The 22,284-nt window shown below is 45.1% G+C and overlaps 2 protein-coding genes across 2 annotated transcripts in view; both read left to right on the top strand.

The window, feature by feature from the left end:
- The window catches only part of LOC147433078 (uncharacterized), a 34,449-nt gene extending 25,825 nt beyond the window's left edge, over positions 1-8,624 (top strand). The window contains exon 3 of the mRNA XM_086492795.1: positions 8,421-8,624. Within this exon, the coding sequence (XP_086348921.1) occupies positions 8,421-8,471 (51 nt within the window). The 3' untranslated portion in view covers positions 8,472-8,624. The remainder of the gene's footprint in view (positions 1-8,420) is intronic.
- Positions 8,625-8,820: 196 nt separating this feature from the next.
- The window catches only part of LOC147433077 (Calcineurin-like metallo-phosphoesterase superfamily protein), an 83,599-nt gene continuing 70,135 nt past the window's right edge, over positions 8,821-22,284 (top strand). The window contains exons 1-2 of the mRNA XM_086492793.1: positions 8,821-9,257; positions 9,395-9,636. Coding sequence (XP_086348919.1) covers positions 8,996-9,257; positions 9,395-9,636 — 504 coding nt within the window. The 5' untranslated portion in view covers positions 8,821-8,995. The remainder of the gene's footprint in view (positions 9,258-9,394; positions 9,637-22,284) is intronic.

The raw sequence follows: 22,284 nt of genomic DNA, 5'->3' as shown, positions 1-22,284 counted from the left end.
AATGTTGAAAAACTGCAAACACGTCTGACTTTGCTTTGAGTGGATACACCCAACAAAACCTGGAAAAGTCATCAATGAAGGTCACAAAATAAAGGCTGTTTCCCAAAGATGGCGTCCTCATAGGACCACATACATCACTGTGTACAAGCTGCAACTTTCGTGTCGCTCTAACTGAACCATCCTGCGAAAATGCAAATCTGTGCATCTTTCCAAGAACGCAACCTTCACATACATGTCTTGGTGGCATCTCCAATAAAGACAAATCATGCACCATATTATGACGTTGTAAAGTCATCAAACTGCCATAACCAACATGCCCAAATCTAGCATGCCACAACTCAGCATCCTGCATGGCCTGAGTCTTTGTTTCTGCAATACATACCTGAATTTGCTTTTCATAATGATCTAGCACAAATAGTCCATTGTCCAGCGTACCTGTAGTGATAAGAGAATAACCATTCTCTCGATCTCGTACAACACATCTGTCATCCTCAAAAATGACCCGAAGACCATTTTTTGCAAGAGAGGATACAGACAACAAATTCTTCTTGATCCCTGGAACATATAAGACATCTGGCAAGCATAGATCTGAACCATCTGAAATGGTAATCAAAATCTTACCAACGCCTTTGATTGGATAAGAAGCATTATTTGCACATGTCACCTTCTTTCCTGCTGGAGCTGCATCCAATGAACAAAACAAATCCTTCCTTGAAGTAATATGCCTGGATGCACCACTATCAAAGTACCAAATCATTTGTGTCTTGTCAACACTGTAAGCAGAAAAATTTGAACATACTACAAAAGCATAAGAATCCTGCACAAAGTTTGCAGACTCTTCTTTAGCTGTAGAAGAATCATCAGAAGCTGAAACAACCAAACTTGACTCTTTCTTCTTTTCTTTAGCAATTCGCTTTTTACACTCACTAATGTAGTGACCAGGTTTCTTGCAGTAGTGACATTTACCTTTCTTCTTGGACTTGTCTGAATCACCTTTAGACTTCTCTGAAGATTGTCCTGCACTAGACTTGGAGTGATGAGCACTCTCTTTACCCCTGTTTTTGTTCTGTACAACAAGAGCATGATCCATACCATCCACCTGTAAAGACTTGTTCTTACGTGATTGATCCTCCTGCAATAGCAAAGCCACTAACTCTTCAAAATGAAGAGGGTCGGGATTAGCTCGCAAAGACAGAGTCAAAGAAGTCTGAAAAGTCAAATAAGATGGTGGTAGTGAATTGAGTGTTTTGGAAACCAAGTCCTTCTCTGGAATCACTTCATCAATGCTAAGCAATTGCTCTTTAAGATCCCTGATTTTTGTAAGATGCTCGACAATATCGTCACCTTCGTCCATCTGTATTTTGTCAAGTTGTTTCTTCAAAAACTCTATTCTGGCAGCGTTTCTTCCTCCAAACATAGCTTGCAGAGTGTTCCAAGCATCCTCAGAAGTTCTGCAAGATCTGATATGTGGTGTGATTGTCCTCTTTATGGTTAAGGCAATCACAGCCATAGCCTGTGCATCTTTAGTATCCCATCTCTTTTGCTCTGGAGTGACTTGTGAGGGTCCTGCACCAACAGCTGCACCACGACCAGGCGTGGCAGGTGCAATGCTACCTGGACGAACTTCATCTCCAGATACATAATCCCACAATCCTTTACCAACCAAAACATTTTTGGCCATAAAAGACCAAAGAGAATAGTTGGTACCATCCAATTTGTCTTCGGATGTAAACGCACCAAAAATCTCTTTCTCCGTAGATTGAGCCATACTGTAGATGCACACAAGAGAGCAAAAGAACCTCCGAGAGATTCACAAATCTCCTCTCCAATCCAAGCAAAACTCTACACAAAATCTCAGCACAAAGCTAAGACAAACTGCTTCCCAAAAGAACTGTTTACCTGAAGAAAATCTGTCAAAAAGCACACCCTCTTGATCTAAACGCCTCCGAAAAGTAACTTCTGCTACGCTGCTCAGAACAAAATTCTGAGGGCTCGAACGGCTTCGAAAGGGGGGTAAAACCCCAGGTCGCCTGATCAGAATACTCCCGGAACGTCGAGGATGCTCCCACGAACAAATTTTCCGAAAACTGCCTGAAAACTGCGATTGTGCGCGCGGACGCGAAAACGCAAGTAGAGGCTCTGGAAATCACCTCGCTCTGATACCAATTGTTGAAGATGATGAAACAGGAAACAGAAGGAAGACAGCAACTCAGAGTAGGAAGAAGATGGAGAAGGAGAAGACACAGAGCTTGTGTACGAGATCTCTGTAGTCTCTCTCTCTCTGTATTAGAATAATAATTATGTATACAAACTCAGAGCTACAAAGCTTATATGAAACCCTAAGAGATAAGGTGTCCTTTCACACCAGATGTCCAGGGGGAAAAACCCAGTGGGAGAAAAGTGCCCCTGGTGAAGCGCGTATACACACTAACACTACTACATGTTTACAGACTAGACAAAACATAAAAGGAAAAAGTATTTACTATGTGTGTGACACCATTTTGGAGTATAGCAAGGTACTTACAAATTGTTGGTCACTATCCAGAGCACCTTAGCTCACATGAGTAGCTGCATAGCTTATTGACAAATCATCTCAATAAAATGTTTCTTTCAATACAATCAGACGCCATGACCTTAACAGTGTTTGAATATTCACGTGAGAGCAGAATGCAGAGAAATTAAATATGAAAAGAGGAATGATGTATTTGATGTACATACCAGGAGGGTAGACTGTATTTTAAAATATATATACCATTATGGGCATATAGAGAGGAGTACAAGTGCTGCAACTAGCAAACTTACACCAAAGTGTAGCTAACGGATCCAAAATGTGTTAGTGTGGGATTAATTATTAGTCATGAACTTGCAATGACAACTACAAAAGGGAGTAGTAAACAATTGGGAGAAATGTGAGACAACTAAATGGAAAGATTTTTTTTTTGTTTTTTTTGTTTTTGCAGTTCTAATTAGATAGCATAGATCCACTAGTGCCACTAACCAAAAAAATACAAGAACGAAGTGCAAGTTGTTGCATATGGCCAAAGTAAAAGATATGAGTATGACATGTTCATGACATGAATCGAACAACTCGATAGAAAAAAATAAAATATAAATTATGTTGACTTCTTATGGAGGTTTACCATGATTAGCCTTTGATTGCTGAGATAGTGACGACATTATTCTGCTTAGATTGTGTAAGAAGATGATGTATTGGTTATATATATGTCATGCAATTTGCTATAGCATTCATAGAATTTGTTTTTTTTTTTTAAATTGATTTTTTTGATAAAAAGAAAATCATTGCAAGATAGGACTACATGGATGAGGTTGAGAAAAGCGTCTTTGCTAATCAGCCAAGCTACACGAGTTTCGAAAAAAATAAAAAATTAATATATAGGTGAGCAATGACAAAATGAATGTATAACCATTAGTTTGAGGGAAAAAAAATGTTGATTCCTATTATGGTCATGCAAAAATAGTATGATCTAAAAATGTATACCTAGCTAGTAAGAGAGTAAAAATAAAAAATACGATGCACTTTTATACCAATAATTTTTACTCTGCACCTATAGAAAGATTCCTTGTTAATGTTATTAATGTGTGATATTTATAATTACTTATTGTAGGGCTACATTAACTACGGCAATATTTTCACTAATACTGTGAGTGTTTAAACTAGCTAAACTATAAGAGGTCAAAGCTTAAGGGATCTGCTGACTGTCAGTGTGCTATAACACAATTAATATTGTCATGTGAATAAAACAAAATTGATCACACTGATAGTCCGTGTTGATTATGCTGATAGAGAAACATAAGTGAGTACAAGTTATTATATGAAGTACCTTATGAGAAAAGCTAGTCTTCACACAATGGAGAACACATAGGATAGTATGGTGTGTGACTCAGGGCGCGACCTTTGAGGATGGTAGGTTACATAAGATTTTTCCATTTGCGTCGCTCAGACAAGCTTTGGCAGAGGTGATGTCTGAAACCACAAGGGTGGGAAGGACCCCTAGCATCAGGAACCTTATAGACCCGTACGTCTTGCTAAATTTGGCCATGGTCTTGTGAGCAACTTGATTCGCATTAGCTCACCTCTCCGTATCAGCTACTATGCGAGTGTTTTTGGTGCACGTTGTGAAACCCTAAACCCGTGATCAAAATCCTTGGCACCTTTGTGGGCATCATAAGTAAAGTCCTCAAACTTGCAATTAGTAGCATGGAACGCCTGCTCAAACCTTCTTTGGATATTTTGAGATTCCACACCATTGAAAACCACACCGTTTAAAGCCAAGCAGATTCGATCGAGTGGCCTGTTCTTTGGATGAGAGAACGAGCCGCATCCTCAAGGCGGGCTGCAGATATTAGTGTTGGTGTTGGCACTGAACGACGCGTATACTCGCAAGTATCTGCAACGACGAAGGTGGTTATGGTGGGCTCAGGCCTTAGGAAGAGGCCAAAAAAACATGGCATGACTATGGCAAGGTGGTCTACCCAACTGTTGACGTGCAGATGCAGCGCCACTAAGAGGAGAAGTGGGTTTTCTGGGTGGTGTGAGTTGGTGCAGGTAGTCGAGAGTGTTGTGCTTGACAACGGGTAGCTCTTTTAGGTGAGGAAGTGATTGGTGGGTGTCAAGTGAATGTTCCGCAGTCTACGGGTGAGAGGAAACAAATTTTACGGCTGGGGAATGACGTCAGTTTGGGTTGCTGCATGGCGGCTGGTGTCCTCTGAGGATGAGGATGTCCGAAGTAGAGTCGTCTGGTTACGGTTGGTAGATCTCATGTATTCCAAGTGGTATGGCTACAGTTTGATGAGAGAGGGAGAGAAAAAGAGAGATCGCACAGCTGGAAACTTCAAGAGGGCTGCATGGCGGCTAGAGTGAGTGGAAGGATTACGACAGTAGCCAATGCATGCGTGCATGCTGGGAAAGGGGGTGGGCGAGCAGCCGGAGTGTGAAGCCGATTTTGCGCCAATCCCCGCTCTTCCTTTAAGCGCCCGAGTGGAGGTTCATGTTGTCCCTGCATGCATGGCTTGAGAACGAGGACAGAGAAAGAGGTGAACTGGGAGGAAGAGGGTGGGTTGGTAGATAGGAAGGGAGAGATAGACTATGTATGTGTGTTCGTCATTGAGAGAGAGTTAGAGGACTCATGTCAACTCAGAGAAATATGTGAGAGAGAGTGGTAGTGGGAGTGCAGAGAGACGACAGCTTCTGTGGTTGTGTGGGTTGGCAAACCATAGCAGCTAAAGTCACTTGTTAAGTGAGATCAAAATGGGAGAGTGAGAGGTGCATGTGCAGCCTGTGGTCGTAGGTGACCGAGAGAGAGAGAGAGAGAGAGGGAGAGAGAGAGAGAGGTTGTTGTAGAGGCTTGGACAGTGGTCGGGGAGAGAGAGTGACAGATGAGGGTACATAAGGGTTGGTAGTGTTGCATGTATGAGACAGAGCTGGAGAGTGGGGTAGCGAAGGGTGGGTAGAGTGACGGCTTGTGCGTAGGACTGTGAGGCTAGGAGATAGCTTTTGGTGCCCTTTGCAGTATGGTGGGTTGAACGAGCAGCCATGCACCGCACACTCACTGGAAGCCGTCAAAATTGGTAGATATGCGTGGCTCTATTATTGTTGTGAGACGTAAGTAGAGAAAACAAAGCAGGGGAGGCGAATGGATTGTGCGATAAAAAGAAAGGTGGGCGCTGTCAGTTGCGGAAAAGCATTCGGCTAACGCACCCCTTCACAATTGTTATCGTGTCAGTCGTTAGACATGGTCAAATCACTAGACATGGTCAAGTGGCAAGTGGTGCTGGCTATGCAAGCTCTCATAGCTTTGAAGGTAGAATTGCTAGTGTCGTGTCTCCAATGAATTGACGTCTTTCTTGATCCCTCAAGATGTTGCTGCCTCTTGTACAAGCTAGGCGCTATTGCACAAGCTTCATCAACACTGTTCCCTTTTCTTTCTTCCACTTCACAAAAAAATTTGGCAAGAAAATTGTATATGCCTTCTTCTTCTTCTTTTTGTACGATGGGTTTCTGTGAAGCAAGGTCTGCTTCGATATAATCAATTTCTAGCTACTTCTTATATTATACACACCCTTTGTCATGTTTAATCTCGTGTGCATCATTATCAAGCTATACCAATATTTTACCCAGTGCTAATTGCGTTATTAGCAATATTTAGGCTTTATAAAATATCATGCTTTCTATATCCTATTCAGATCTTTATGCTAATTACAAATTAATGAAGGATTAACTTCAAATATCCAAATATTTGCAAGAAACAATCAATATTAAAGAGGAATAAAACGATAAATTTTGATAAATTCGAAGAAAACAAGAATTATGTAAGAGCACTTACCTTTGGTGCATAGTCATGCATATCCTTGCTCATATGCCAATTGAAGAAAATTTGGATCTCTTTGACTAATTGTTACCAAGAGCGTAGCCTTGCGCTCTGATACCACTGCTACAAACGGGAGCGTAGTGGCCCTACAAAATAGAGAAAACAACATATTGCAAGCCATAAATCAACAAAACGGTATACCTGGCAACCATCTTTGCACATACTCTAAGCCGTACACAATAAGAGAGAGACAGAGAGTGGGAGAGAGCAAGATAGCACGTGTAGACACACCTCCTAGAGCAGAGTGCTACGCCTGGCACGGCGAGAGAGCAAAGAGGAGAGGAGAGAAGAATAAGGCAACACTGGGTGCAATCTCCCCCCGTGCAAGAGTGACCATTTCCCTCTTGGACGTATTTGTTTTATAGATTTCTTAAATGGTCAATTGTGAGTACAAACTGGCCGGCCGGTCATAAATGGCCTAAGCTCATAAAGAGCACTTGAATAATACATGAAATATATTTTCGTATGCAGAGGCCTAGCTCGGTCAAGCCTTTTCCACCTGTCAACTGCAATAAATCATAAAATATCATTTCTATAACACTTTGAGGCCTAATATACGTATAGGTCATTTGTATTACGAAATATTCTATCAATCTGCACGCTGGGTAGGTAATATAAAGTCGAACTTTCTTGACTGTCATGATGACTTATTTATAGGAGTGGAAAGGACTTGTGGGCATTTGATCTCTTCTGAATCAGATCCTCTAAGGGAGTTCGGAATTATGGATGTATTGGTGTGCTCACTGGGGACCAATATTTTTATGCAACATGGGGAGTGGTTTAACTCAATAAGGCGTGATGAGTCTTGGATTGAAGAAATAAAGGGCTCTCAAGAAAGTTAGGGGATTATGTATGCTTGGGGCTCAATAACATTTAGAAAGCCTCTGCTTAGAAGGCCTTCACTATGCTAATAGCCTTGGATCCAACTGTTAACCTCTCTCTGCCTGAGCAGACTGCAATTTTTTAAAATCAGTGGATCACATTTAAACTGGTTGCTCTTTTATTCAAGGGTCTTACTGGTTTTGTGGTTGGAATTGTCACAACCCCCCTACAAGCAACAAAGGAAAAGGTCCTCCTACACCCGCATTGCACCCGAATGTAAGTCAGCGAGTCTTCCTCTATAAGGAGCTGAAGGTTGCTACCAACAATCCTCGACCTGACAACTTGTTGGGAGAAGGAGGCTTTGGGGTGTGTGTTTAAGGGCTCAGTCAACGAGGTTGCACATAATGGCACCATACTTATCACAGTTGTTGTGAAAGTGCTGAATTCAAATGGCCTTCAAGGTTATAAAGAATGCCTTGTATGTTTCTTTTCATACACGCTCATGAGTAGTTTGCCATGATAAGTTTTCTCCATAGTTTGATTTCTTGTGGCTGGCCTTTTGTGTGTAGGCGGAAGTGTTCAAGTCTGATATTGCTATTGCTTTTGCCATGTGTTTTGTACATATGTATTTGCTATTAGCATACACCGGCCTAGGGGACTTGAGTTACATGTGAAAATTTCTTACCATTGGTGCTCTCAAAGAGGAACGGGGTAATTTCATCTGTATAAGCTCTTCAACAATAAGTATCTAAGGTTATATCTTGAGATTTTCTTCGTACACAGATTGGTCCTTTGTTTGAGGGTTTGGATGGAGGGCTTGTGAGAGTCTAATAAATGGAATTTTCTTTCTAATGTCAAAGGTATACTGCAGCTCTACTGGCTCTCCGTTAAAAAAATTCAATAGTTCATAGATTCCTTTCCTCTCCCCTTTCCTGCCTGCCTGCGCGACGCCTCTGCACCTGGCCTGCCTTTGGTGCACTTGCTATATCCTTGTGGAGCCTCGCCTCTGCAGCATCGTTTGGAAGTCGAGCCGCCTATTTCTCTAGATCTTCCTTCGCACCCTCACCTCGCCCTTTTACCTCCATGGCGCGCGCATCTACACACACACACACACACAAAGAGAGAGAGAGAGAGAGAGAGAGAGAGAGAGAGAGAGAGAGAGAGAGAGAGAGAGAGAGAGAACTGATGTTCTGGCGGCCTCGCTTGCAGTTCCCCAGCTTACCCATGCGAACTGATGTTCTGGCGGTGGATTTTACTTAGCAAAGCTGCACAGGACGAGAATCACTCTTGATTCTCCTTTTAATTTCCTTTAAAACAATTGAATCACCTACTTGTCCTTTATTTAAATGTTAATGTGAATTGAATCACCTACTTGTCCTTTATTTAAATGTTAATGTGAACTAAAAAAGTTTTTCGGCCGTCTCATGCTGAGCATGACATTAAAATCTTGGCATGTTTATTTTTTGAAATTTCATGCTGGGAGAATATCCAAAATTTTTGGTTCTCATGAAAGTAGTAGGTTTTTCTTTCTGCTTGTAAAATTCTTCTCTGGGAACACTGCAACTTCAAATTACAAGGGTATTTTGGGAATTTCCACGGTATTTTGGTAATTTTCCCTTAAAAAGAATAATCCTCGACACCCTCCCAGCGCCTGCGTCTGCCGCCTGCTGCTCAGGTTCACGCCGCCACGCCACCGCCTTGCTGCTCAAGTCCCATCGACGGCGACCTCGACTCTTCGTTCGATCTCTGGCGTCGACGCCAGATTCTTTTTTAACTAAATCGTAATGATTCGGCTCCGTCAGGGCGTGTTGGCTCTACTTCTGTGCTGCCTAAGCAGCGAGCTACAGCTGAGCCATGCGCATTCTGAGCATGGGACACAAGTCATTGAAGCTAATAGATCAGAAGGGCCCGTATGGGTGGTTCAACTGTCCGACCTTCATTTCAGCTCGTATCGTCCACAGCGAGCCTTCTCTTTCAGAAAGCTTCTCCCCCCACTTCTTACGCTCATCAACCCTTCTCTCATCCTCATCACGGGTGACCTCACAGGTTCGCTTTCTTTGAAGCCGTGTATGTAAGTGTATGCATGAGGACGTACGTGTCTGTGGGTGCTGTTCGTCTCTTTTGATGTTGGAGTTGCCTTCCAAACGGTTATGGTTTTTGTTACTCCTTTATCGTCTTTGCAGATGGGAAAAGCAAAAATCAGGCAGCCATGCGACAAGATGAATCGGAGTGGACACAGTATAAAGAAGCAGTGGACTGGGTTGTCTCCAAGAGTGGACTGCCAGCACGCATATTTTTTGACTTACGGGGAAACCACGACAAGTTCGGAGTGCCTGAGGTTGGTGGTTCTCTGGATTTCTTCTCAAAGTATAGCATTACTGCTCAGCAAAACCGCTCCAGCTCTGTCCAAAGCATCACTTTGCAGGTGAGACTATTAATGCAAACTTGAGAGTGTTCAATTGTCATAATCTACTTTTGTTGTCTCTCCCATTTGATTAAATCACCTTTCTCAAATTTTTTGTCTTCATTTTCTGTTTCTAATAAGCAGAGAGGCATCACGTGTGGAGAAAAAAATCTATTGCACAGTTTGTAAGGAGGACTGGCATATATTATCACCTCTCCATGGTATAGCGTAATCGGCTTTGTGCATTAAAATTGAAAATCCCAGTTACTGTTGGCTACAGAGGGAATGGCTATTGGTCATGAAACTAGCAGTAGCCAAGCTATGAAATTGAACCTGTTGGCTACAAAGAGAATGGCTATTGGTCATGAAACTAGCAGTAGCCAAGCTATGAAATTGAACCTGTTGGCTACAGAGGGAATGGCTATTGGTCATGAAACTAGCAGTAGCCAAGCTACGAAATTAACCTGTTGGCTACAGAGGGAATGACCATTGGTCATGAAACTAGCAGTAGCCAAGTTATGAAATTGAACCCATTTTCAAGCAAGCAGCATAATTAATGCAGTTGTAAATACCATTGCATGGTGTAATTAATGCGTAGTTGATGAAACTCTTTGTTTTGTTGTTCAATGCGCTGTTCATGGTGTTGATTGATCATGAATATGTATTTTGGAGACTCTCTTGCCCTTATCATGCTTTTGTAGGTGCTTTCTTTGAAATCTTTGTCAAAGTCCAAGACCCTGAAGACATATTCTGGGGATATGATGCTCTTGCATAGTTTGATTGATCCAACTCAGCAATTTTTGAATAATCATTTTTGGAATGCTATGTGATAAATTAAGGTAGAGAGATTTTACTTAAAAAAGGAGTGCCCGTTTTATCATTTTAATGAAAAGTAAACAAAAACCTCTATGGAAGGAATAAGGGAAACAAGGTACAAGATAGTGTTCAAAAGGTTACTACTACTAGCTTATTGCTGCTACATATTGTAATCCATTCACATTATCCATGCCTAATAGTAGGTGTAGGTGTATTAATGCACAAGGGTACCATGTGTGTGTGGGGGGAGCATATACTGATACCGAGGTAGGTGATCTAGTGGTGGACCCAACTTCAGAATTGAGCCCAGCGGTCACAGATTTCAAGCTCCAAGTGGAGGTGCAAGTATTCATGGATCAACTTCTTGGCTTCACCGAAGATCCTCTATATGCCAAACATATATGAAATGGGCCATTGATTGAATTATACAAGAAGTGGTAGAGTGTAGCCAACCCTAAGTTAAAGCACAACCAAAAAGGATGTCTTAAAGTTCAAATTTTCCCGTCACGCCATTGGACATCCAGAGGGAGATAGAGGGCCAAGTGAGTAGACATATGAAGAGCTTGTGGCATTCTTTGACTCGCAAAAATCATAGGTCCAAGCCTTTTCTAGGCTACTTGGGTAGGAAGCCTACTTTGTTCGACCTAGCAGAAAAGGGTTCTAGAGGTCAAAGCACAGCCGAAAAGGATGTCTTAAAGTTCAAATTTTCCCGTCACGCCATTGGACATCCAAAGGGAGATAGAGGGCCAAGTGAGTAGACATATGAAGAGCTTGTGGCATTCTTCGACTCGCAAAAATCATAGGTCCAAGCCTTTTCTAGGCTACTTGGGTAGGAAGCCTACTTTGTTCGACCTAGCAAAAAAGGGTTCTAGAGGTGAAGCATGTGTTCCTAGAAAGAAACTCCGATGATGTGTTGTTCACTTTGAGGATGAGGAAATAGACTTTATGGACGAAGAAGAACATATGCGGTCTTGGGAAAGAAAGCATAGAAGATCTGAGTCCCGCAGGCATAAAAGGCGCTAAGACTATTCAAAAGGGGATGTAGATGAGGGAGAGGAGGAGGACGAAAGACCTCCTAGTTTTGGATGCAAACAAATCCACAAACTTAGGCCGACAATGTATGATGATTTAGAGCCTAGAAAGTCCAAGACATAATTCAAGGATGAAGTTTGATCCTCCCTCCAAGTTTCGAGATATGAGCAAGGCGTTGTCCTTTATCCACTAGTTTGATAGGCAACCGGAAGCAATACAAGATTAAAAAAGGCCTTAATTTTCTTCGATATGGAAAACTTTGTTTCTACAAGAAGGCGGCTCGTTTGGGAGTCACGCCCGAGGACATGGGACTACAAATGGATGTAGTGTCAGTTGCACAATAGCAGGAAATTGCTGTAACGCCTTTTACTGGCAAGCTTCGCTTGCATTGTCATGGTTACATGGGACATGAGGATTTCCAGATGATGCCTCTCGAGGGGTATGATGTGCTTTTGGGGATGCCTTGGCATCACAAGAATGATGTAGTGGTTCAGTCAAGTGCCAACTAAAGACTAGTTCAGGCAAAGATGTGGTCATTGATGTTAAATTGAAGGGCAAGTCCTTCCCTATTGTATCAGCTTCGGCCATTTTCAAATCAATGGAATCAAGTCTTTTTTTTTTCCGAGAAAGAGATCCCTCTATTAGTTAATAAAACTGCCCATAGGGCTACAACCACCTCTTCTAGAGAGGGCTACATCAACAAGGGGAGACTCTCCCAATGAAGAAACATAATTTGTACAATGGGCTAAATCAAGAGATGGGAGGAGGAAAGAGCCACATAGGTGGACGGTAGTGCCATCTGGATGCCCCCCTGGATGATGGTGAAAAAAGGCCTTGGACGCTAGAGTCGTAGGAAAGCCTCTCTGCGCTCCCACATGTGGTTGGAGCTGCCCTGGAGTCTCTCGAATTGGCCCCTGAGAGTGTGAAATAGTCCCAAAGACAATGACATTGAGTCTCCACAGGATGGTCACAAGCTGCACATGCTGCCGAGAGACCACTATGTACAAGCTAGCTCCCCAGTGCTGTAGCTCTATGTGCAACCAGCCACTAGAACAAAGTAACTCGCCGTTGGCTGTCTGGCGTCCCACAACCTCGCCCAAAAAGCTGACAAGAACTCAGCCGTGAGACCCTCCTCCTGCCAATGAGGTGCTGCAGCAAGACGAGCCTCCCTCTGTGCTGCCAGTATGTGACATCCCAGTCGAACAGTGTAACAGTGTACTGAAAGAAAGGGATACTTGGATCTCACTGCACTCGTGCCAATGGACAGCTTTCCCAAGCCCACAGCCTCGAGTGGCCTGTCTTAAGAGCTGTTGGGTCAGGATTCTATGACACAAGTCCTCTCACAGATGCCCACAACTGTGATCCTCTGGAAACAACACTTTGCAACCTGTGGGGCCTCGATTGAGACTCTGTGTAACCAACCCTCACCCTGTAGCTTGAAAAACATGAAGGGTACCGTCTTTGAGCAAGCTCGAACTGCGATGAGGACGTGCAGTTGCGTGAAGGCCCCCATCCATCTGGGCGTTGCTGACTCGAGAGGTGTAAGCCACTCAACAGGTACTACCTCTGTGATGTCCTTGCACATGCTCTGCACCGCTGGATGCTGTGAAGCTCCTTTAACAAACCTAAGAATTGTATCCAGTCACCCAAAGTGCGTGTTGGACCCACTGCCATGGGACCCCAAGAGACATGAGCCTAGGCCTACTACCAACCAAGTGGCCTCTCTGAGTGCTACCATGGGGTTCCAAACAAGGGGCTGTCTCAGGCGCTCCTTCCTGCAAGTAGGTTGGTGCTGCTACAGGCCTCTCCGCAGCTCTCTCAGGAACGAAAAAGGCTCACAACAAAACGATCCTCTAGTCTCCTGCTTAGGCAAACTCTGCGCATCTCTGTGAAAATCCATTTAGTAGGTCTCCAAGGGCCTCCAGCCTAAGGCACTCTAGCTCTAAGCCGCTGAAGCAAAAATTCCTTCTAGGGCTCCTCCCCTGTAAGCAGTCCTCTGACAACAAAATTCCCAAGAAGGGCTCTGCTCTGCTTTGCAAGGTCTATGTAGTATGATCCCCAACCCCCCCTTGAGAACAAGGTAGAGTGATGACTTGCCAAGCCACTTTGGCCCGGGCTTTCTGAGTATCGCGCCCTGACCAAAGGAAATTTCTGATCAGCCTCTCTACCTGGTTGATGAGGGAGCTTGAAAAGATCCAACAAGATGTAATGTACCACATAGGAGCCAACAACACCTGGTTGGCCACTACAAATCTGCTTGCCAAAGAAAGTCCTGCCGAGCTCCAATGTAACAGCTTCCTCCTGATGGACAGGAGGAGGGGAGCAATCTGTTGCTCAGGAGACAAGTCCAAGCCAACCTGACAGCCCAAGTAACGAACAACAGTCCCTAGGGGGGATCCATCTGAAACCCTCACCTGGCATCCAATCAGGCCTCGGAGCATTGCCAACCGAGAAAGCCACTGTCTTCCTCTAGTTGATCAATGCGCCTGATGCCTAGCAAAAGGTCTCAAGAGCCTGCTCACACCTGTGTAGGTTGGCCTACTGGCCCTCCAAGTACAAAGCTGAGTCGTCTGCAAACTCGGCATCCAGTAGCTCGTCGCCTCGAATAGGAAGCGCTAAGCCACGTAAACCAACCTGCTGTGAAACCAAAAATCTGCTCATTGCCTCAGCATAGAATAGAAAGAGGAAGGGGACAAGAGGGCAGCCCTGTCTGACCGAACGTGTGAGCATGAACTGATCTCCTCTACCTCCTGCCAAAAGCACCTGACTGTGTGCACGTCTGTAAAGAGCTGACACACCTCTAATCTAGGCATTTGAGAAGTCCATCCTACGAAGAGTGCCCTCTAAAAAGTCCCAATCAACTCTTATCGTAGGCCTTCTCAAAATCGAGAAGAAGAATCACCAGATCCTCACCATGGAGGTTCGCGAGGGCAGATTTTCTCCAAAACGTAAAGATGTTGTGAAGGATATTGCGCTCCTTGACAAAACCTATCTGAGTCCCATGTATAATGTCACGTGACACATCCAACCCTATGTGTCTGTGGACAAGCTACAGCATGATCAAGGTTCAGTTCAGTCAAGTCAGTCTAGAATAGGAAGTGATATGGCACTTTTGTGAGTGTGTTCGCAGACCGTGCATGTCCAGACACTTAGAGTAGATGCATATCCTCTGGTTGCACACAACATGACCATCAGATTTCCATTAGAACCCATCAAGAGCATTTTTACAATGCATAGACCTATTTTCCCTATTTTTTGACATTTTTCACTTATTATTTTTAAGTGACTTTTGTTGGAAAGTAGGTAGGGCAATTTTGCTAAGTTTGTTTAATTAGAAACCTAGCGCTAGCACTTTCTGGCAGAAGAGGCAGCAGGAGCACCTTGCTCAACAAGCAACTTCTCAGCAAGACCAACCCCCACGACAACTTTGGTGTTTTCTCTCAACAGAAGGCCTAGCGTTTTTGCACTTGCAGATTCCCGACAACAGTAGACAACAGATCAGCCCTAGCGTTAGCAGATTCCCACAGCAACACAGCAGATTCCCCAGCGTTAGAGCAGATTTCCCCACAAGGTCAGTTTTCAGCCCTAGCGTTTTTGGTTTGCAGATCAACCTCAGCGTTTTTGCAGATCATCGCGACAGAATCAGCCATAGGACCAACGTTTTCAGTTTTCAGCCTTTAGCACTCGCAGATCAAGTCTCGAACCTCGCAGATCTTACCCTCCCGCAGCAGATCCTCGCCGCACGGTCGGATCCAGCGAACTTTACAGTTTCAGCCCGGAAAACGCAGATTTCAGCATTTGCGGTTTCAGCGCGTCGGCGTCGCATCGTTGTTATCGACATCGTCACCCACATAGAGTCAGAATTCATCAGATACAAGATTTGCAGATTTCAGCCCTTAGAGTTTCCAGTTTTCAGCCCGTCTCGTCGTTGTCGTCATCGTCGTCGACATCGTCGGCAAGTCCAAGCATTATAGAGATTTGGGCAATCATAAGTAGACCGCTCTCGCCATAGAGAGTGGGGCCTTCGGAGGATGGTTTTACAACGTCTTTGGTGATGTATTCTCTTCTCTATCTCTCAGTCTCATACACCTTCACGCACAGTGTCCATTCACTTTGTGTCACGTGACACATCCAACCCTATGTGTCCGTGGACAAGTTACAGCATGACAAGGGTTCAGTCAGTCCAGTCAGTCTAGATTAGAAGTGATCTAGCACTTCGTAGACCGTGCATGCCCAGTCACTTAGCATAGATGCATATCCTCTGGTTGCACACAGCATGATCATCAGTATTCCCATCAGAGTCCATTAGAATCAGTTAGGGGATTTTTCCAGTGCATTTAGCCTATTTTCCCTATTTTTGACATTTTCCACTTATTAATTTAAGTGACTTCCCAACAAAAGTAGGTAGGGCAATTTTGCTAAGAAAATATATAAGCAAACCAAAGCTAGCATTCTTGGGCAGATGAGCAAGGAGCACAACAGGCCCCCAGGCACCAGGTACTCCCCTCTCTCAGCAAGACCTCTCCAAGCTTCCCTTGGCGAGCCTAGAATCCCCTAAGCCTAGCGTTTTTGGTCATCACCCACACCACCCCCTAGCCCTGGCGTTTTTAGCCCTGCTACCATCGCCAACATTTCCCAGAAGCCTAGCGTTTTTACTAACGCTACCCAAAGCTGCCAGCGTTTCCATTTTCAGCCCTTTTTGCAGCAGATGGTTCAGCGTTTTCAGCATTCAAGACAGCAGCAGATTCAGCCCTAGAGACTTGTAGAAGATCCCCATTTTCAGCCCTCAAAAACGGAGCCAAAACAGAGTTTTCAGCCACCCCAAAACAGTCCCAGATTTTCAGCCATAGCGTTTTTATGGACAGCAGATAGAAGACCGCAGATTTCAGCCCTTAAGTCGTCGTCGCCATCCCCGTCGTCGTCACCGGCATAGTCCCAAGTTGCATCAGTTTCCATGCATCATCATTGTACCACTTTGTGCAATAATAAGTAGACCACTCTCGCCGACGAGAGTGGGGCCTTCGGAGGAGGGTTTTACAACGTCTCTGGTGTCGTATCTCTCTTCTCTCTCTATCTCTCAGTGTCATACACTTGCACGCACAGTGTCCATTCACTTTGTTTGTGATCCTAACATTCTCTCATTAAGAATGGAAGGCTCTCCCTTCCATAAGAACAAAAGGAACCTTGAGCACAGTTCGGAGCACTCATCTTGAGCAAAGTGCAAACAATCATTCCGCTGCACCTAACATTGGTATCAGAGCTTTGGCAATGTTCTATATCACTCAAGGAAAGAGCCACAATAATTTTTTTGCTTGTTGCGGTCGCACGAACCCAAGTTCGCTTGGGCGTGTCGATTCCTAATCGTGTTTTTTGAAGAGTGACAGGAATTCCAAGAAAGAAGGGCTTGTCCAGCCTCCCCTTGTGTCTCTTTTCACTCATTGAGAGCGGACCGTGCACTTAGCGGCCGGCCAATCGACGTGAGGTGGGAAAAAGCAACCTTGGTATGAGCGCAAGGCCGCCAAGAGGTGCGCCTGCGGAAAAGAGTAGAACTCGGGTGAAGAGAAGATCCTTCTCAACGGTTTGCAAGCGAAGAAAACCTCAAGAACCCAAGACCCTCAAGAACCCAAGTTTCTCGTGAACTTAAGAACCAAAGATCATAGTGCATGGTCGTCACCCGAAGCGGAATGGATACTTCGCATACAGGTGATGAGCATGAGAGAGGCGACGAAGGATTCTCCCCCACCAAGAGATTTTTCCAACCCTCCCCCTTCGCCATCTACGCCATGAGTTGGACTCACGTCTATGGAGACCATGGTCAAGTCGATGTTGGACATGATGCGGGCACAACAAGAAGCGACTCCCATTACTTTGGAACGCAATGAAAGAAATGCAATACAAAAACAAGGAGCGAATCGAGTTGCGTTGGCACAACAAGAAACAAATCGCCTTGCTTTCGAACGCGAGCGCGATGAACGAAATGAACGAAAAGCAGAAAGGGAGGTCGAGCGTGAAGCTCAAAGAGAGCTACGCACTCAAGAATTGCTTCGACAAGTGCTAGCCTCGAAGTCCGAACCACCCAAAGATCGTGGGAGTTCATCAAGTGGCGCAAGCCATGATGCAGATTCCAACCATCGAGTCACAGAGAAATTGACTTTCAATAAGTATGATGGTAAGATGGATGTCACGGTTATTCATTTTTGGGGCATCAATTTAATGCTTATTTTGCGACAACTAAGAAGACGGGAAATAGCAAAGTTTTGACGGCAGCTATGTATCTTGCCGGTGATGCCATCAATTGGTACCACGCATGGCAAGAGGCACAGCTAGCCGTGCACCTAGAGGAAGCCGACGAATTTAGGCCCCTTTCCTTCAATTGGGCTGATTTCCAAGACAAGCTCAAGGCGCGGTTTATGCCACCTCAGTACCTCGCATGATTGAAGGATGATTGGCACGCTCTTAAGCAAAATGGTATGCCGGTTGTGTCTTTTTCTAATCGTGTTTTGCAGCTAGGTACCCAATTACGCAACTCGGATGATGAACGCAAAGAGGCATTCCTTTTTGGGTTAGACGACTATATCAAGTTCGATGTAGAAGTCTCCGACTTAATCGATCTCAACAAGGCGGTAGCGATTGCTCTCGCACAGGAGATGAAGCACAATAAGGGAAAGCCTAAGGAGAATAAGACTTCCACAAGTACCTCGCAGACTTCTCAGAACCAGAGTTACCCGGAACGCGGAACGGGAACGGCGACGGGCCTCCTTGCGGAATGGGGGAACGGGAATGGGCCCGGAACGGGAACGGCGCGGAACGGCAGGCTAAAAAAACACCCAAATATTATTTTTTTTAGCGTTATGTGTTTGAATACAAGTAGTATTAGAGTCCTTTGACTCTAATACCCACAAAAAACACGATTCGAAGACCATTTAACCTTATTATGACTTGATTGGGATGTGAGGCGCCCAGAGTACATAGCCAGATGAACAACATAGCCAGATGAACAACAATGAGCAAACACAATGCCCATAGTACATACACAATGCTCTCAAATAATTGCAAGAGTAGTAGTCAGAGATAACACTTTGGAATTAATTATGGCTAACACAGTAACAAGCCTCAAGGGCCGCCAGCGGCCAAGGTGCTACAAAAAAACCAAAGGGGGGCAAAGTTCAAACCAGACTTCAGTGACCACAATACCAAAAGACTGAAGGTGACAAATACCATAAAGATGCTAGTAGCTACAAATGGCAAAGAGGGCAAGGCTCAAGCAGCCATACAAAAAGGTGGATAAATGGCAAAGACTCAAGACTCAAGAGCCACTAGCCTGAGAGGCCTCCCAATCCGTAGTAGCCGGCTGTAAATCATGCACATCCTCCCATTCCTCATCATCGAGGTCTAGGTCCGGCTCGTTCTCAGCCACAGATGAAGTACCTGGTGTTGGTGGATGTGCATCTCCACCTGCCTGAGAAGCCTCTTGCTCCATCTCCCACTGTGTAAAAGGATCTGTTTGTTTGTCTGTACTCTTGCAAAGCATTTTCAAATTTGCGCTGACGAAGACAAGATCATTAGCCTTCTCCACTCCAAGCCGATTCCTCTTCTTGGAAGCAATGTGGCTAAAGGTACTCCACAATTGCTCCAAGCATGAGGTACTAACTGACTGGCTGAGAATACGGATCGCCAATCTCTGAAGCTCAGGGCCATCATAGCCATAGTCCTCCCACCAAAGCACTGAACCTATTTTCCTGCGATCAATTTGAGCATCTGGACTGCCAAATGACCCTCGCATCTCTCTGTACTGTCTCAGCTGATCTCTGACAATGCGTCGCCCATCTCTGTCTAGAACCATCTTGTTTAAGATCTCTGTAAATTGGTTCATGACTTCCCTATCTGTCTCTTGCCCTGCACCTTGGAACTCTGGATCCACCATGTACGCTGCCCCGTGTAAAGGAGAGGCATATGAATTCCACCTCGAGCTGCAAAGCGCATGGATCTCCTCATATCGCTCTGCGTTCGGCTCAAGCTGTGCAAGCTGCTCAATCATGCGGTCCATTGCCTCATAAATCTTGCCAATGCAAGGATCCATGCCATCCAGAACTCGAAGCAAATGAGCCACCGGTTTTACCTGTGCATCTAGACTCTTGAGCTCCTTCCAGAACTCAAGATCCTCTGCCTTATCCTTGCACAAAATCCCTGCAACTGTCTTTGCATAGGGGGAGGTGGTGAACTCATCACTGATGAAGACCTGTCGGACCGCATTTTGACATTCAGACAGCCTGCGTACAAGAAGAAAGTTGAATGCGAAGCGGGTATCTGAATACTTTAGAAGCACTTTGCCGCCCGACCTCTTGAGGTACTCACTCCGAACCAAGTTGTGATTGTTGATGAAAGTAACCATCTTCACTGCATCAGCAATGACTGGAGCAATCCAGTCTAGCTTGCCGATGTCTTTCAGAAGGTTGTTCAAGCAGTGTGCCATGCAAAAGCACACTGTCACATGCGGATAGTGGCCCTCTATGATAGCTGCTGCTGCCCTGTTTGATGCCTCCCCATCTGTGACAAAGGCCACCACGTGTTGCTCACCGATGGTTTCTATGGCCGCTGTCCACTTTGTAGAGAGGACATCGGCGGACTTGCCACTCTCAGTGGCATCATGAGAGTGCACAAAGTACATCTCTCCACTGGAGTATGCGACGAGACCATGGATAGATCTCTTCCTTGTATCGCTCCACCCGTCAGCAATGAGGGAAACGCCATGTTTTGCCCAAAGACGCTGAATGTTGAGGGTTGCTTGCTCCACGATAGCCTTCTCTCGATCGAGCAAGGTGGTTCGGAGAGCCTCTGAAGATGGCGGCACATAGCCGGTGCCATACTCTCCTATCCGTTGCACCATGACTTTCCAATACTCCGACCTATTTCGATCAAACATAGAAGAGGTTAGTATCAAAAAAGTGGAAACGACGATAACGGAAGAAATGAGAGAGAAGATTGATGAATCATAAAACAATGTACATACCTCGCTGCGACAAATGGGATATGGTCGTGATAGAAGAATCGGGCCACGGCCGCATCCACCTCTTCTTTCTTCTTTGGGTCCCAAGAGGTGGTAAGGGTCTTTTGGCGACGAATTGGACCTTTTGAAGATGCACCAACACCTACACCGGGTAGAGAGGAAGAAGGGAAAATGAGGGTCTTTGAATCAATACCTTTGCGTGCCGGCTTGGCTTTATGGTTGAATTGCCGATCCTTTTCCTCGAGCTCCTTCCTCTTCTCGATGGTTACGTTGGCACAAAATTTCACCTCATGTCCCGGCACTCGAAGAAAGTGTGCCCTCACTTTGTCATGCCCCCCTTTCCGCGTGTAAGAGCATAGCTTGCATCCCCATGCACGAGAACCTCCCGCCGCCGACAAGGTGCCCTCCGAGGTCACTTCATCCCACCACGACCATTCCTTCGCCTTTTGAGTGTTGCCCGCATGAACGGAGGGGGTTCAACGAGAAGAAGAGGCCATGGATGATGGATTATCCGTGAAAGAGAGAGCTTGATCTTGAACTTTGAGAGAGAGAGAGAGGGATTGAGAGAGAGAGGCTTGTCGCTTGATTCCGTGAGAGCTTGAGCCTTGAGCTTCGAAAGTTGAGGGTTAGAACTTAGAAGTTAGCCCAAGAGAGAGAGAGGTTGAGAGCTTGAGCCTTGAGGCATGCCGTGGCGCCACACTATGGCTTGAGAGTTGAGAGCAAGCTAGGGAGAATGAGCTTGGCTTGAGAGTTGAGAGCAAGGCTCAAGCAAGGGAGAATGGGCCTTGAGGCTTGATGAGTGTGTGAAGAATGGGGGAGGAGGGGGGCATTATATACTTTTTTGACTGCTGAAAATGGCCGTTGGCTGCCTAACAGTCATTTTTGTCAATTTCAAAAACTGCCGTTTATGGCCGTTGGGGCCGTTCCGGCCGTTCCGGTCCGTTCCGTCCCGTTCCAACCCGTTCCGGTCGTCCCGTTCCGGTGACAGTTTCCAGCCGGAACGCCGTTCCGTTCCGACGCGTTCCAGAAAATCCCAGCCGGCTGGAACGCCGTTCCGGCGTTCCAAGGCCCGAAATGTCCGTTCCTTGGTAACACTGCTCAGAACCCTCAGAACGATAAGAACGGTAAGAATGGTAACTCTTCTAACCAATCTTCCAACAGTCTCTCAGTAAAGAATTCTTCCAATGAATCTAAGGGTAAGGCTAACACCATTGCTAAACCTAAGCTTACTCCAGATGAAAAGGTAGCACAAGGAATTGTAGGAGGATACATCACGTCGGAAGAGCAAGCACTTATTCTAAGGAAGGTCGTTGTTTTCATTGTCACATTAAGGGTCACATAAAAAGAACATGTCCTAAGCTTGAATCGAATGAATCTAAAGAATCCACAGAACCCACTTTCTCTGTCAATGCAATTAATGATAACACGAGTGTGTCCCAAGTCTCTCATGACCCTCCCATTGCTGATTCTCTCATTAAATGTTATGGTCGTACGTCGGGGCAGCATTTTGTCGTATTGTTTGACCCAGGTAGTATGTATGATGTCATTAGTCCCTCTCTTGTTGAGAGAGCCCGCCTCGAAGTAAGTCAGAGATCTCCTATCGAGGTCTCTGGTTTTCTTCCCGGTATGGACGTTCTCATCACGCAGGAGTGCCTTGATGTGTTTGCAATTCAACAAGTTGTCTTCACTAGAAGATTTGTTGTTTCTCCTCTCTTAGGATGTGATATGATTTTGGGCATTCGATGGTTTCGAGATGCTAACCCTCTCATTGATTGGGAGGCTAATACCTTCACTCTCAATGCCAAACGTGATTC

Source organism: Adiantum capillus-veneris, chromosome 20, assembly GCF_014529385.1.
Source record: "Adiantum capillus-veneris isolate H3 chromosome 20, ASM1452938v2, whole genome shotgun sequence".
Classification (NCBI taxonomy): Eukaryota; Viridiplantae; Streptophyta; class Polypodiopsida; order Polypodiales; family Pteridaceae; genus Adiantum; species Adiantum capillus-veneris.
The sequence above is the reverse complement of the archived record's forward strand: the minus strand, read 5'-3'. Positions and strand labels throughout refer to the sequence as shown.